The sequence below is a fragment of the Nothobranchius furzeri genome, chromosome 14, assembly GCF_043380555.1.
Source record: "Nothobranchius furzeri strain GRZ-AD chromosome 14, NfurGRZ-RIMD1, whole genome shotgun sequence".
Taxonomy (NCBI): Eukaryota; Metazoa; Chordata; class Actinopteri; order Cyprinodontiformes; family Nothobranchiidae; genus Nothobranchius; species Nothobranchius furzeri.
This window is the reverse complement of record NC_091754.1, coordinates 14,816,203-14,829,614: the sequence shown is the minus strand read 5'-3', so window position 1 is coordinate 14,829,614 and position 13,412 is coordinate 14,816,203. Positions and strand designations below refer to the sequence as shown.

General features: G+C 42.9%; 1 protein-coding gene across 2 annotated transcripts in view; it reads left to right on the top strand.

Annotated features, from left to right (window-relative positions):
- Positions 1-13,412, top strand: part of ptpn4a (protein tyrosine phosphatase non-receptor type 4a) — an 86,974-nt gene that overhangs the window by 27,844 nt on the left and 45,718 nt on the right. For both annotated transcript variants that reach the window (XM_015966749.3, XM_015966748.3), the window contains exon 2: positions 9,853-10,007. In XM_015966749.3, coding sequence (XP_015822235.1) covers positions 9,870-10,007 — 138 coding nt within the window. In that variant the 5' untranslated portion in view covers positions 9,853-9,869. The remainder of the gene's footprint in view (positions 1-9,852; positions 10,008-13,412) is intronic.

Sequence of the window (13,412 nt, the reverse complement as noted above, 5' to 3'; positions counted from 1 at the left end):
TGATGAATATTAAGATATGCGGAAGAGCAGAAGCCGAATCGGTGGAGCAACATTTCTGAGTGTGACAGAATTAGAAAGGGAAAGGTCGTTTTAACTATTTGTTTCAACACCCTTTAGCTTTTTGCTCACATGCATGGACACAAACATGAAATAGACACCTTTGCTAATTTAAGTTCTAAGATTTAGTAAGGAGAAAATGAAAATAGGGGAGTTTCGTCTTTTCCAACAAAACAAAATGAAAGGATGATTGTTTTTCCTTCAGTAACTGAGGCACACATTGACCGCAGCCTTTTGTGTATTCTGTACATACTCATACTTTTAATATTCAACCTTAATCACTTTAAAGTATGTTTTTCTAATTGTTTATTTATTCTTGCACAGATTACTGCTACGCTGGGGCAAACACGCTTAATTGGCTGCCTGTTGGTGTGTGTCCTAGTTTTTCCTTTATGAAACTGCAAAGCGGTTTAATGCGATTTCTCTGGGATCTCTAAATGCTCTAATTCAGTTCCTCTAAGCAACATGCAAGGATCAGAAAAATGGTTGAACGTCACAGAAAAACCGCATGGAGCTCAGTTGATTAGAATATTTGCCTCTGAAGATTTTTATAAATGTGTCAACATATTGTTTTGTGTGCATATACACATATTTTTTTTTAAAAAGTGACATGTTTTTTGTGAGCAGGAAGGTTGCAGGGCCATCTGCATTTGCAATAGTGATGAGCCCACCAGTGAGGGAAGCTTTAGGGTCAAGGGTTCTGATAATACAAACACACAGGCGCACGGATGCTCTGCTGCTTGTTTGTAAGCTCTGCTGACTGCAGGAAGCAATAATGGCAGCGTTCTTTCGGAGTTCCGGAGGCTTCTCTCAGGGGAGTGTGGCCATCCTGTCCAGCTCTGCAGAGCACAGCTGAAAAGAACACAGCAGAGCAGAAAATTATGGAACTTTGTGAATAGAATGGAGAGCAGCTGAAAATGGAACAACACAACGTGACAGGAACGAACATCGAGGTGGAGAAATCCCAGCAAAGATGGAATATAAACAAAACGCCGAAACTAAACAGCAGATTAAAACGAGGATTTAAATGCTCAAAAGGTCGTCTGACATCCAAATGCCCCCCCAAGAAAACACTTAAAGGTTTACAAGAAAGTCTGGCTGCGTGGGAAGGAAATAAAGCGTAATGAGGAAAGACCTGAGCCTCTTGCACAGCGTTGTAGCTCGGAATATAACTAAATGATTAATTCCTACCTTGCCATCCTTTTCCATTTGCAGCCCACTCCAGAGATCGTTTGTCCCTTCTTACTTTAAGCTACTTTTGCAACACGGTGATGCAACATGGCAGAAACAGCCCGTAGCATCTCAGGATATTAATAGCCCAATTCTAAGCTAAAGAAAAGACATGTATTTTATTTCCCTTAAATGTTGCACATGGAGACCTTAAAGCACATAAACAAACCCCTGTGTGGCCCAGTCCTCTTAAAAGTCCTGAGAAGCTGAGATTGTGATTGGACGATGGTCTTTGCACAAGCAGAAGCAGGTCGGTGGAGGGTTTATAACTAACGACTGAACATTACCAACACTTTTTACCGACTGCAACTTGTCTCCCGCTCCCAAAAGACACAATCTGCTGATCCCTGTAAAAATGAAATGGCCTGACTCTCCCCACGATTGCACTCTGTAGAGGCATTAATGTCTTTACAGCTCTGGCAATGGATGAGACAACAGGAAACATCCAGATCACAGCGAGTCAATGGACGCAGAGGCAGTCAGCTGCATGTCAGGTGCAACAGGCCCGCCACTAACCAGGCTTCATTGTCAAGTTTCTGCTGTGGAGGTATTCTGGGAATAAATGGGTTTGAAAAGGGCTGCACGCTCCACAGATGATTCAGTACTGAGGTTTATGCTCTTTAACTTGTCTTCAGCTGGATGGTGGAGAAATGTTGGGACAGAAAAAGCTCAGGGGAAGGCGGTGCAGCCTGTGGAGAGAGTTTGTCTGTCAGAGCTCATCATCCATGGGTCCTGGAGCTCCGGCTCAGTGTGGGACAGCGATCGGGGAGGCTCGCTCTGTTCTCCTTTCCTTCTGCATGGCTTCATCCCTGCATCCATTCCTGCTCATCCCCCTGGTCCGTCCTATATCTGCCGAGCTGCTTTTGATGGCGTCAGTGCACGCTCCTACTTCTTGCCAGTGCGTGTGCACACGTTTTGTGGTTTTGCGGTCGAACTCAAACATGTGCGGCAGGTTATTTTGTGTGTGGTTGTTATTTTGGCAGGCAGAACTACAGTAACAAAGCAGTGCATCCTTTTCTTCTCATACTCATTTAGTGACACTGTTAGTGGAAGTGGTGAGCTGTGTCGCCTGCTGTATGAGTCAGATACAGATGAATCTTATCCTTTCTGCTATTTATTACTTAATTACGTCATGAAATTAATAAAGCTTGTATGACACACATTTTCTGGAACGAACAGCTGCGGTTTTTCCGCGGAGGCTAATGTGATGTGCCTCTGAATGCTGCAGGGGATTTTGTTCAACTAAAAACTCTTCCTCCGATTTAGAGGAATCACATTTGTTTGACTGCACTTTATGGCCATTTAGAAGATTAATGTTGACACTTTATTGAACGATTCCACATCCAGCATAGGCGCTCTTAAAATACGCTTTTTACACTCAACATTTGAGTTTAGTCCTGGAATATAGTTGGCTTTTATTATTTTGACTTTTCTGGGAAAACCATTTCACCTTCAACATTTAGACTTATTGTTTTTCTATACACTCATATTCTGTTTTTTCCCCTCATTTCCCCTAGCACTCCAGTGTACGTACGCATTCTTAAAGAGGTCCCTCACCGAGAAACCATTTTTTACTTCTTATTTTTAAAAACGAATGGTCATTCTTAGTTTAACATGCAGCCTGAATGTGAATATAGTCTCCTACACCTATTGCCTGCATTAGTTTCTGATGGAAAATAGATGTTGAAATGCTAGGATTTGCAAATCCAGACTGTTCTACATCAAACTGTTGCTCAGACTCTTCCATTTTGACTTGCGACGGGAAAGGCTGTTGTTGGTTTAGCGTCCAGGAAACAGCAGAGAATGTCTTGACTAGTAGAAGCTAACCGTTAGCATTAGCAACTCCACCACCCAGCAGAACTCCTTCAGGCTTGTGTTCTTTGTGGAGATAAAACATCGACGTTGCAAACCAAACAGTCAGTGGTAGACTCGCGTTGTTGTTAGCCAATCCGAGGAGAGATGTCCAAATATCAGGAAATAAGGTTAAAAATCCTGCCGTCTACTTTCTCTTCCAGCAGAATTCTCTGTGCTGCAACAGATGCATTTGAGCTTTTATTAAATTTAATTTTTTTGGAACTGCAGGCTATAAAGAAACAAATTCTTACCAAAATAATCTATAAAGTTTTAAATTAATGTTGTCATATAGCCCTGGAATGTCCTTATCCTGATTCCTAATAGTACCTCCTGTCACCCAAGTCTCAACTTGTTAAAGTAATGCTTAATTACTACACACTGCAATGTCATTGATGGTAATGATATCCATCCATCCATTTTCATCCGCTCATCCGGGGTCGGGTCATGGGAGCAGCAATCTAAGCTGAGAGGCCCAGACTTCCCTCTCTCCAGCCACTTGGGCCAGCTTCTCTGGGGAAATCCCAAGGCGTTCCCTGACCAGCCGAGAAATATAGCGTGTTGTGGGTCTTCTTTTGGGAACACGGCAATATAAGAAAATAATAAGGAAAAGAAAAAGATTTTTTTTATAATGATAAAAATAACATCTATACAATTTGGCCTCCCTGCTTTGAATAACGATAATTTTTCTTTTCCTGATCAGGAATGAACAATGCTGTATAAATGTAGCTTATTTACCATTAAATAGATATTTAACTGTTATAGAAAATAGGCATTTTCTTTGAGCAGATCTTTATAACAAACTTTTTGTAACATTCCTTTTGACATTTGTTTTAGCGCATTCAAGCTCAGCAGGCATTTACAGTAGCTTTTTCATTCTAAACTCAATGCCGTAATGATTTGTGACCTTCGCAGCAGTATGAAGAAAAAAAAATGTTTCCACAGATCTAAATGATTCACTATTATTCTTTCAGGAGAGTAACATGCTCGACACTTATTATGCCAGTGTGTGCATTCTGCACATATTAATGTTTATAGACTGAATGTGTGCCGGGGTTGTGTGACCTCAATCCACACCATCTGCCAGCGATCTTGAGAGTTTTGTGCTGATGTGTCGTGACAAGTCATTCACACACAACGCACACTGTATAGAAACACAAACATGCTCACACCGAGCCATGGGGACGAGTAAAGCAGCGGCTCCTGCTGATGAGGCCGTGACCCCTTTGGGTTCATTATGTCTCCTGTCGCGAGACATCACATGGAAATAAAGTGGACAGGAGCGGGGGCAGAACCAGTCTTAATAGTACAAGTTACTTGATGAAATCTAAACAGGGGACTGCTGCAGGAGTTTGTATAGCGTTGATGTTTTTTAAAAGTACTCTTATTTGTCAAAGTAACAGACTATTGCAATTCACTTCTTTATGGTCTTCCCAACAAACTCCTTCATAAACTGCAACTGGTCCAGAATTCAGCAGCCCGTATTATCACCAGAACCCCTTCCTTTCACCACATCACGCCAGTTCTCCAGCAGCTTCACTGGCTCCCAGTTAAATTCAGGTCCATCTTCAAAATTCTCCTCCATACCTTCAAAGCAATCCACAACCTCTCTCCTCCATATATCTCAGACCTTATAAGTATTCACACCCCGTCCCGTTCACTCAGATCTTCTTCTACCATCCACCTTGCGGTTCCTTCTGCCCGTCTCGCTACCATGGGGAGCAGAGCTTTCAGCCGCTCTGCTCCTCGACTCTGGAACTCACTTCCCCCAGACATCAGGAACGTCGACAGTTTTACCCTTTTCAAAACAAAACTCAAAACACACATGTTTAAATCTGCCTACAACCTCTGATTTTATTGAAATGTTTCTCTCTGTTTTTTTCTTCTTTGGGTTTTATTATTGTTTTATTGTATTTTATGACGTGTTTTGTGTAAAGTGACCTTGGGTGTCCTGAAAGGCGCTTTGAAATAAAATGTATTATTATTATAGTATTATTATTATTATTTATTACAAAGGAGTTCTTGCAGTCTTAAAGTAACAACAGATTGTTTATTTTTAACTTTGGGCTTTAACATTAGTCTCAGTGATTGTTGAGTTAGAAACTGTGGGAGCTAAAGGTGGCTACAAAATTACGGACTGATGGTGACCTGGCTTTGTTGCTATGAGTAATAGTATTGTGATAATATTGTTTGTCCAACAGTGTGGTTTATTTTAGTATTAGTTGGCTCATGTTTGTATTAGCTTGTTGTTAGCTAGCTCAGTTCTGGGCTACCGACTAGATTCAGTTGAGATGTGTGAAAGTAGGATGCTGGGGGAAAATAACCTCCGTCTTGGGAAAACCCCTCCCACACAGGGTGTTCCAATGTGGACAGCTCCTTCAGTGATAGACTGAGACATCAAAGATGTAAAACAATGCTACCGTAGGTCATTCATCATTCATTCGTTTAACTGGTACTGGCATTATCCTGTTACACAATAACATCAATGCACGACTAAGTATGCGTTCCATATTTGTGCAATACCTGATTTAGTATGTCTGTGTCCCTTATGCTACAAGTTTTCTTTTTATTTGTTGTTCTTAGTGGTTGAAGGTTACAGTAATAGCATTTGTTTGTTTACGTGTAATGTTATTTTTCTTCTTCCGTTTCTTCTAGTGTACGTGCTGCTGTAGCAAGTGAATTTCCCCACTATCGACCCTTTGCACCGACGCCACCTAATCACGTGGGTCCACCATGCTAGACGGCAAAAGCATGTAAACAGTGAGCGACACGAGTACTAAACAAAGGGAAAAGTAGAGCCTGAAATTGTTTTTGCGATCAAAAACAAAACTCCTCCAGCATTCCTTCAACCAGTTCATGCCCAGTTCAGGTATCAGAAGAAGTAGCGCATCTAGCGGGGCTCATAGAGAGCGGTATGTTAACTAGCGTACCAGCGTTAGCTTACGTTCTCTCTGCAGCTGTTCACCGATGTAAACATGTTGCTGACTTTGCCTAAATTCACCCCTCTGGATTTATAACATTATGTTATAAAGAGCGTTTCACTTTACACCAAAGCTGATTGTTAAAAAGTCCGGATCCCTACCAGCTTCTGTTGCTGGTGGTGTCACCGGGTTCAGCTGCTGCTCTCACACCGGAATGAGAAGATCTCTGAACGCCGACGCTCACATAAATAAATAACGCAATTTTAACACACGTAATCATATATTGGAGCTTTAATATTGTTAATAAGTGTCTCGCTTTACACTACAGTGGACTGAGAGCAGCCTCCGTGGTGAAATACCCATCCATCAGGATTATCAATAACTAGTATAAACACATCACATTGATCCATGTCCCTGTCTTCCTCGTAAAATAAATGAACGCTAATATCACCTGGTAAAAACATGATCGCTGCAAATCTGAGGCATGCTAGTCCGCTTGATTGATTGATCGCAGCAGTTCATCTCCGTCCTCAGTCTCCATCAGAGTAATTAAAAAAACTAAATGAGTTGAGTTTACATCCTTGTCTGTTAGTGCAGCTAACCACGCAGCAAGCTAAAACCATTTTACTGTCAAATCACCTATATAAAAGAGATAAAAGGCTACAAACTGGCTTGTTTTGACTAGCTTCACTGGAGTTTCAATGGGTTTAAACTGTGTTTTTGCCGTCCATCATGGCTAAGGGGGCGGTCACATGAGTGGCGTGATGTCACGTGCAAAGGGTCAATAGGGAGCCTAAGTTACGCCCATCTACTTCTGCACCACGGGTCCCCGGAAGAACGAAAAAATTAATGCAAGTCAACGGGGCTAAAAATGCTATATTCTAATTCCGCTTCTTCAGTGCCATGGATTTCACACATGATGTCCGTGAGTTTTAAAGACACATTTTGATACCAAGAACGCGCCTATTTTCGAACAGGGGGAAACGCTATTTTAAGTTTTGTGTGGAAATAAGTCCAGCAAATGCACTTTACGAAAGTGACGTCATCGAACCAGACACGAAGAAAACTGAGGGAAAATGGCTGTAAGTTCAGGAAACTTCCCACAGGAGGAAAGAACCACTATAAATCTGGTGTAGCGTTATGGATTTATGCTCTTTTATGAAAGAGAAACCCTGCTACGTATTAATTCGGAATATTAATTTTAATAAATCAATAACCAAATTTTATATTGTTCAGAAGACTCAAAGGTTGTTTTCATCCATAAACTGCCGATAATATCTGAGTGTCTGTGTTTCAGTTCAATGAGGAAACAAGTTTGAAGGATTAAAAGTTTTAATTCTTCAAATTAAACTAATGATTCTGAAAATTGACAAACAGGAAATAACAATCACATTGGCAACTTTGTGGGACAATCTTTTAACAGTTTATATGCTGTTCTTGCTCAAATAGACCTTCTGTTGAATTTATGAAGATTGAGAATGTTGTGACATGAATGCGTGTGTGAGTCTGATTTTGCTTCAGGAAGAAACAGGTGTCTGAGTGAAGTGATGGTTTGGATAAACTTAGGTCTTATCAGAGAACCGCATCAAACGCTAAAACCGTGCTCTGTCTCACCGAACTCTTGTGGACCCTCTTTCAGATCCGGGCCGTGGAGGATGTTGTGGTTCATCCAGATGACACCGGCGGCTGACAGGAGACATAGGTGTCGAACGGAACCGGTCCAGAGTTGCCCTCGGTACACGTGGATGGTAGAGCGTTTTATCGATGCGCTTTCTTAAGTTAATTCACTCAGAAATCAAAAGACTCGGTAATGAGTCTTCGTTAGAAGTCGCGATTCAGCTATTCTGCCTGGCTTGGCAGAAACAGCGTGAAAGGGGGGAAGAACGAGCCAACAGGCTCTGCCCCCCCTTTGGTTTTCAGGTCTGTTCTCTCTCGTTGTCCAACACGAACTGAATCAAAAGACTGAAAACTTACCAAAAACCTTTCTCTTCTCAAAGCAAACGTGCGTCATCAAATGTGTCTGGAGTTTACTGTGAGCAGGTGTGTGTGGATGTGTGTGAATGTTTGTGCTTGAGTGTGTGTGAAGGTCAGTAACAAACATTCTCAACATTATTTAAGAATGGATTCATTAAACCATTATAATTACCCCAAAGCTAAATAGTCATTCATTTGATTAATCACATTTATAATGAGCAAAATGATAATGGTTACTTTAACATTAAAATCAAGAAAAAGAAGTTTAAACTTTATGTTTTGACTTGGTCTGGGTACAACTCATGTAAACACATCTTCTGGTAGACTGCAGGTGGCAGATGTTATGGTTTCCTCCCAGACTCGCTGGCGTTCAGGTCTTAATCTGTGGGTGAAAGTTCTCAGCGACCCAGCTATGACCCAGCTGCGTCCAACACCACCATTGTGACAGAAAACCCATATTTCCTCACGTTACACTGGCCATTTGGTAAGTAGCGGCTACTTTGGGGAGAGGAGATTATGTGGTGTGTCTGCATATGCGACGTGCCGATTTTTGGTGTGTAGTCATGCCAGTTACAAACTTTTACAAGCTGATAAATCTCAAAGTACGTGACTGGCGTGGTTGAACCACCCATTATTGGGGCGACGGTGGCACAGGAGTTAAGTGCTCGCCCCGTAATCGAAAGGTTGCTGGTTCGAGTCCCGCTCAGTCTGTCGCTGTCGTTGTGTCCTTGGGCAAGACACTTAACCCACGTTGCCTGCTGGTGGTGGTCGGAGGGACTGGTGGCGCCAGTGCTCGGCAGCCTCGCCTCTGTCAGTGCGCCCCAGGGCAGCTGTGGCTACATTGTAGCTCATCCCCACCAGTGTGTGAATGTGTGTGTGAATGGGTGAATGACTGATTGTGTTGTAAAGCGCCTTGGGGGGTTCTAGGACTCTAGAAGGCGCTATATCAAATACAGGCCATTTACCATTATTACTTTTTATTTACATTGCAGTACAACATACGCGTGATCCAGGGCGTAAGGCAAAGTGGATTAGAAAACAGCGTTTTTATCCCCGTTGACTTGCATTCATTTTTTCGTTCTTCCAGGGAGCCATGAGCCAACCAGAAAGGGAGGAGACTTAGGCTCCCTATGGGTTTAATAAAGCCTATTCTATTCTATTTACAAAAGTTGTCATTCCACTTTCGACCAGTAGGGCAGAGGATTAGGAAACTGCTCAGTGTTACTTAAAAACAGTGTTGGGCCTTTTTTTAAAAATGAGTTCAGTCCACAATTGCACAGTTTGCTAGCAGGTCTGAAATGAGCTGCTTTCGTTCATCTGCAGTGATGACAAGATGATACACAACTGCCATCCTTCGTTAACCAATCCAGAGCTTCTCTTATGAGCCATTTTGGTTCAATTAAAACACAGATGTTCTGGGTGCTCGTGTGCCACATTTGTGGGCTCTTATTAGAATTAACTGAGGTTTAGAGTGGATCCATCAATGTGTCTGCATCTCGGATCATAAATCTAAAAAAAAAATATTGTAAACACTTTTGCACGGGGCTGCAAAACTCAAAAAAGAGTCATAGATCGTCTAGTGATATACATTCTTTGCCGTGCCTGTACAGGCTTGCGTCGCTGCCTGGCTTCCTTCTGCAAGACGTGGAGGAAAAGCATTGTCCTGTTAGAATTGTATAAATGCATTGTAGGAATTTAGTCATTTTTGGCTAGATTTTGCAGATCATGCCATAATTTAATGACACTGCAGTTTTTTAACTTTTATTTTCCAAAATTCTTCATCATTTTCTCCTCTCTGCTATGCCTTTGTTCATTACAGACCCTGGTAGGAGCGTGATGAGCGCGCGCTTCCGCTTGCCTGCTGGCAGATCCTACAATGTCCGGGCGACGGAGCTGGAGCGAGACAGACAGCACACACAAGTTGTGTGCAACGTACTGCTGCTGGACAACACTGTGCAGGCATTCAAGGTCAACGTAAGTATCCCCGTGCTCTTAACATCACTGTGTTTCACTCTAAACTCGTGTTGGTGTTGCAAAAACAAACATTGCATTGCATAGTAGGATTCTGCTGACCTTTTTACACCATTTCTGGAGCTCTACTTTTTACACACACACATACATAGTGGCCCAATTTTCTCCCAGAATCAGAACACCTTTCAAAGTTTCTGAGTGACTAATGGAAAAGTGTTCTGTCAATTTCTCAGAAAATATTTGAATATTGTACCGCGAACCCACCTGAAACGGATTTGAAAATTGGTGCTGGAACAACAAACCCCCACCCACCAACTTTACAATACTCAAGCGGAACTTGTTTCGTCTCAAGCCACCATAAAGGTGGTATTTATGAAGCTCATTTCCAGGAACATACAGGTAGATGAGAAAGGCCGCTTCAGAGCAAGTGACAGTCTGTGTGTGTCAGACTTTATGGTTGCATGTCACGCCTTGCTGTCATTTGTTTTGTTCAGATGTATGTCAGCATGAGGGTGGAAATTCCCCTCATGAGTCAGAAAATGCAGTCCTTCATTGGATGTTGTTTTCTAACAGACCACATCCTGATAATGTTGGGAGTCTGTGCATGTGAGCAATTATTACCAGGGCCACTGTACATGTGCTAACAGGTGAGAGTAGACGTTTACTAAATTAACCTCTGCTGCTGCTAACACAAACCCTGAGGGGGCGAAAAATATAAAGTCATCACTCTGAGTGATGGACAGTCAGGTGCCTGTTTGTGCTCCAACTAAGGCCCTGTCCACACATAGCCGGGTTTTTAAAAAAACGAATATCCGCCCCTCCAAAAACTTGCATCCACACCACCTCATTTTAAAAAAAACCTCTGTCCACACGTACCCGGATAAATACGTTGTTAAGGACATGCCAGACCTGTAGGCGGCAGTACTTCCCCCGTTTTTAACCTCGTCCTTCATCTGTGGTCTTCCGCAATGAGCAGTAATTCCGCTTGCAAAAACAAACAAGCAGAAAGCGCTTGGACAATTGATAAAGCGAGTGCAGCTCTGAGGGCATCCATGCTGTCGGCTAGTGTAAACACAGGTCACACACGTGATGTCAGCATTTTTTTGTCGTGGAAAGTGACGTTGCGGACCTTAAAACTCCGGTTTTGTCTGTCCACACGCAGACACCCAAAACGGAGAAAACGCAGATCTTCACTTTGGCCGGAGTTTTTAAAAAGATCCGTTTTTGTGTGAAAAAACTCAGTTTTCGTGTGGATGACAGGCCAAAACGTAGAAAAATATCTACGTTTTGGCAGATCCCCGGCTACGTGTGGACAGGGCCTAAACACAAATTGGAAATATTTTTCACCAATTATATCATTAAACAGGAATTTTGATCACCTTTAAAACATATTTTAATGAATCTGCACACATTTAAATCTAGAATACATTCCTTAAGTGCTACTCTTCCTGCTCTCACACCCCCACCCACTGCTTCTTTCTGAATGTTTCTGAATGTCAGTGTCATTGATCAGACCCCTACTGCCGCAGTGACTTCCTGGAAAGCCGAGCTATCCTGAGAGCAACAATACTTCTATTGATCCTCTTTCTGGCTCACTGGCTGTGATTCTAGCGTAGAGTGAAAGTCCAGAAGCGGTTGCTTACTGTCATGGAAACCGAGGGGCTTGTGTGCACACGAGATGTCTGCACTGAGGGTCTTAGTTGAGTTGATAAATGAGATAAAGCAAAACATTTTGTTGATTGGAAACTTGATAAATTATAAGAATTATAAAGGGCCTCCTCTCTATTGGTCCGTCTCACCAGCAACAAGGCTAGAGGCATATAATTTATTCTGCTTTAATGCAGAAGTTACCATAGTAACTGTTGAACTCCATACAAACATTCAGCTGTTTGGAGGAGTTTGGCCTAAAGTAAGGTCTTAGTAAAGAAAAACAAATACAAGCAAGTTGCAATATTATGTGGAATTATTTTAGAGTGAAATCAGACCACTTACAACATTTCTTCCAATTGCAGATTTTTTTATATATCTATGAATGAAAAGAGTTTTAAGTATCTCAGGGTCTTGTGCATGATAGAGGGAAAGATGGAGCGTGACATCAATAGGCAGATTGGTGCTGCATCTGCAGTGATGCGGGCGTTGTACCCAGCTGTCGTTGTGAAGAGAGCTGAGCCAGAAGGCAAAGCTCTTGATTTACCGGTCGATCTACATTCCTACTCTCATCTATGGTCACGAGCTTTGGGTAGTGACCAAAAGAATGAGATTGCGGGTACAAGCGGCCGAAATGAGATTTATCCGCAAGGTGGCTGGGCTCTCCCTTTAGAGATAGGGTGCGAAACTCTGTCATCCGTGAGGGGCTCGGAATAGACCTGTTTCTCCTCCGCATCGAGAGGAGCCAGTTGAGAAGGCTGGGGGATCTGGTAAGGATGCCTCCTGGACGCCTCCCTAGTGAGGTCCTCCGGGCACGTCCAACTGGCAGAAGGCCTAAAGGAAGACCTAGGACACACTGAATGGACTATATCTATCGGCTGGTCAGGGAGTGCCTTAGGATTCCCCCGGACGAGCTGGTCTAAATGGCTGGGGAGAGAGAAGTCTGGGCCTCCCTGCTTAGGCTACTGCCCCCGGTCTCCTCCCGATTGGACGTGCCTGGAAAACCTCACCAGGGAGGCGCCCAGGAGGCATTCTGACCAGATTTCCGAGCTTCCTCAGCTTGATGGGGAGGAGCAGCAGATCTATTCCGTGCTGGGCCCAGAAATATCTCAAGACTGATTTTTCTAAGGTTTTATGGACTGATGAAATGAGAGTGAGTCTTGATGGGCCAGATGGATGGGCCCGTGGCTGGATTGGTAAAGGGCAGAGAGCTCCAGTCCAACTCAGACGCCAGCAAGGTGGAGTACTGGTTTCGGCTGGTATCATCAAAGATGAGCTTGTGGGGCCTTTTTGGGTTGAGGATGGAGTCGAGCTCAACTCTCAGTCCTACTGCCAGTTTCTGGAAGACACCTTCTTCAAGCAGTGGTACAGGAAGAAGTCTGCATCCTTCAAGAAAAACATGATTTTCATGCAGGACAATGCTCCATCACACGCGTCCAAGTACTCCACAGCATGGCTGGCAAGAAAGGGTATAAAAGAAGAAAAACTAATGACATGGCCTCCTTGTTCACCTGATCTGAACCCCATTGAGAACCTGTGGTCCATCATCAAATGTGAGATTTACAAGGAGGGAAAACAGTACACCTCTCTGAACCGTGTCTGGGAGGCTGTGGTTGCTGCTGAATGCAATGTTGATGGTGAACAGATCAAAACACTGACAGAATCCATGGATGGCAGGCTTTTGAGTGTCCTTGCAAAGAAAGGTGGCTATACTGGTCGCTGATTTGTTTTTGTATTGTTTTTGAATGTCAGAAATGTATA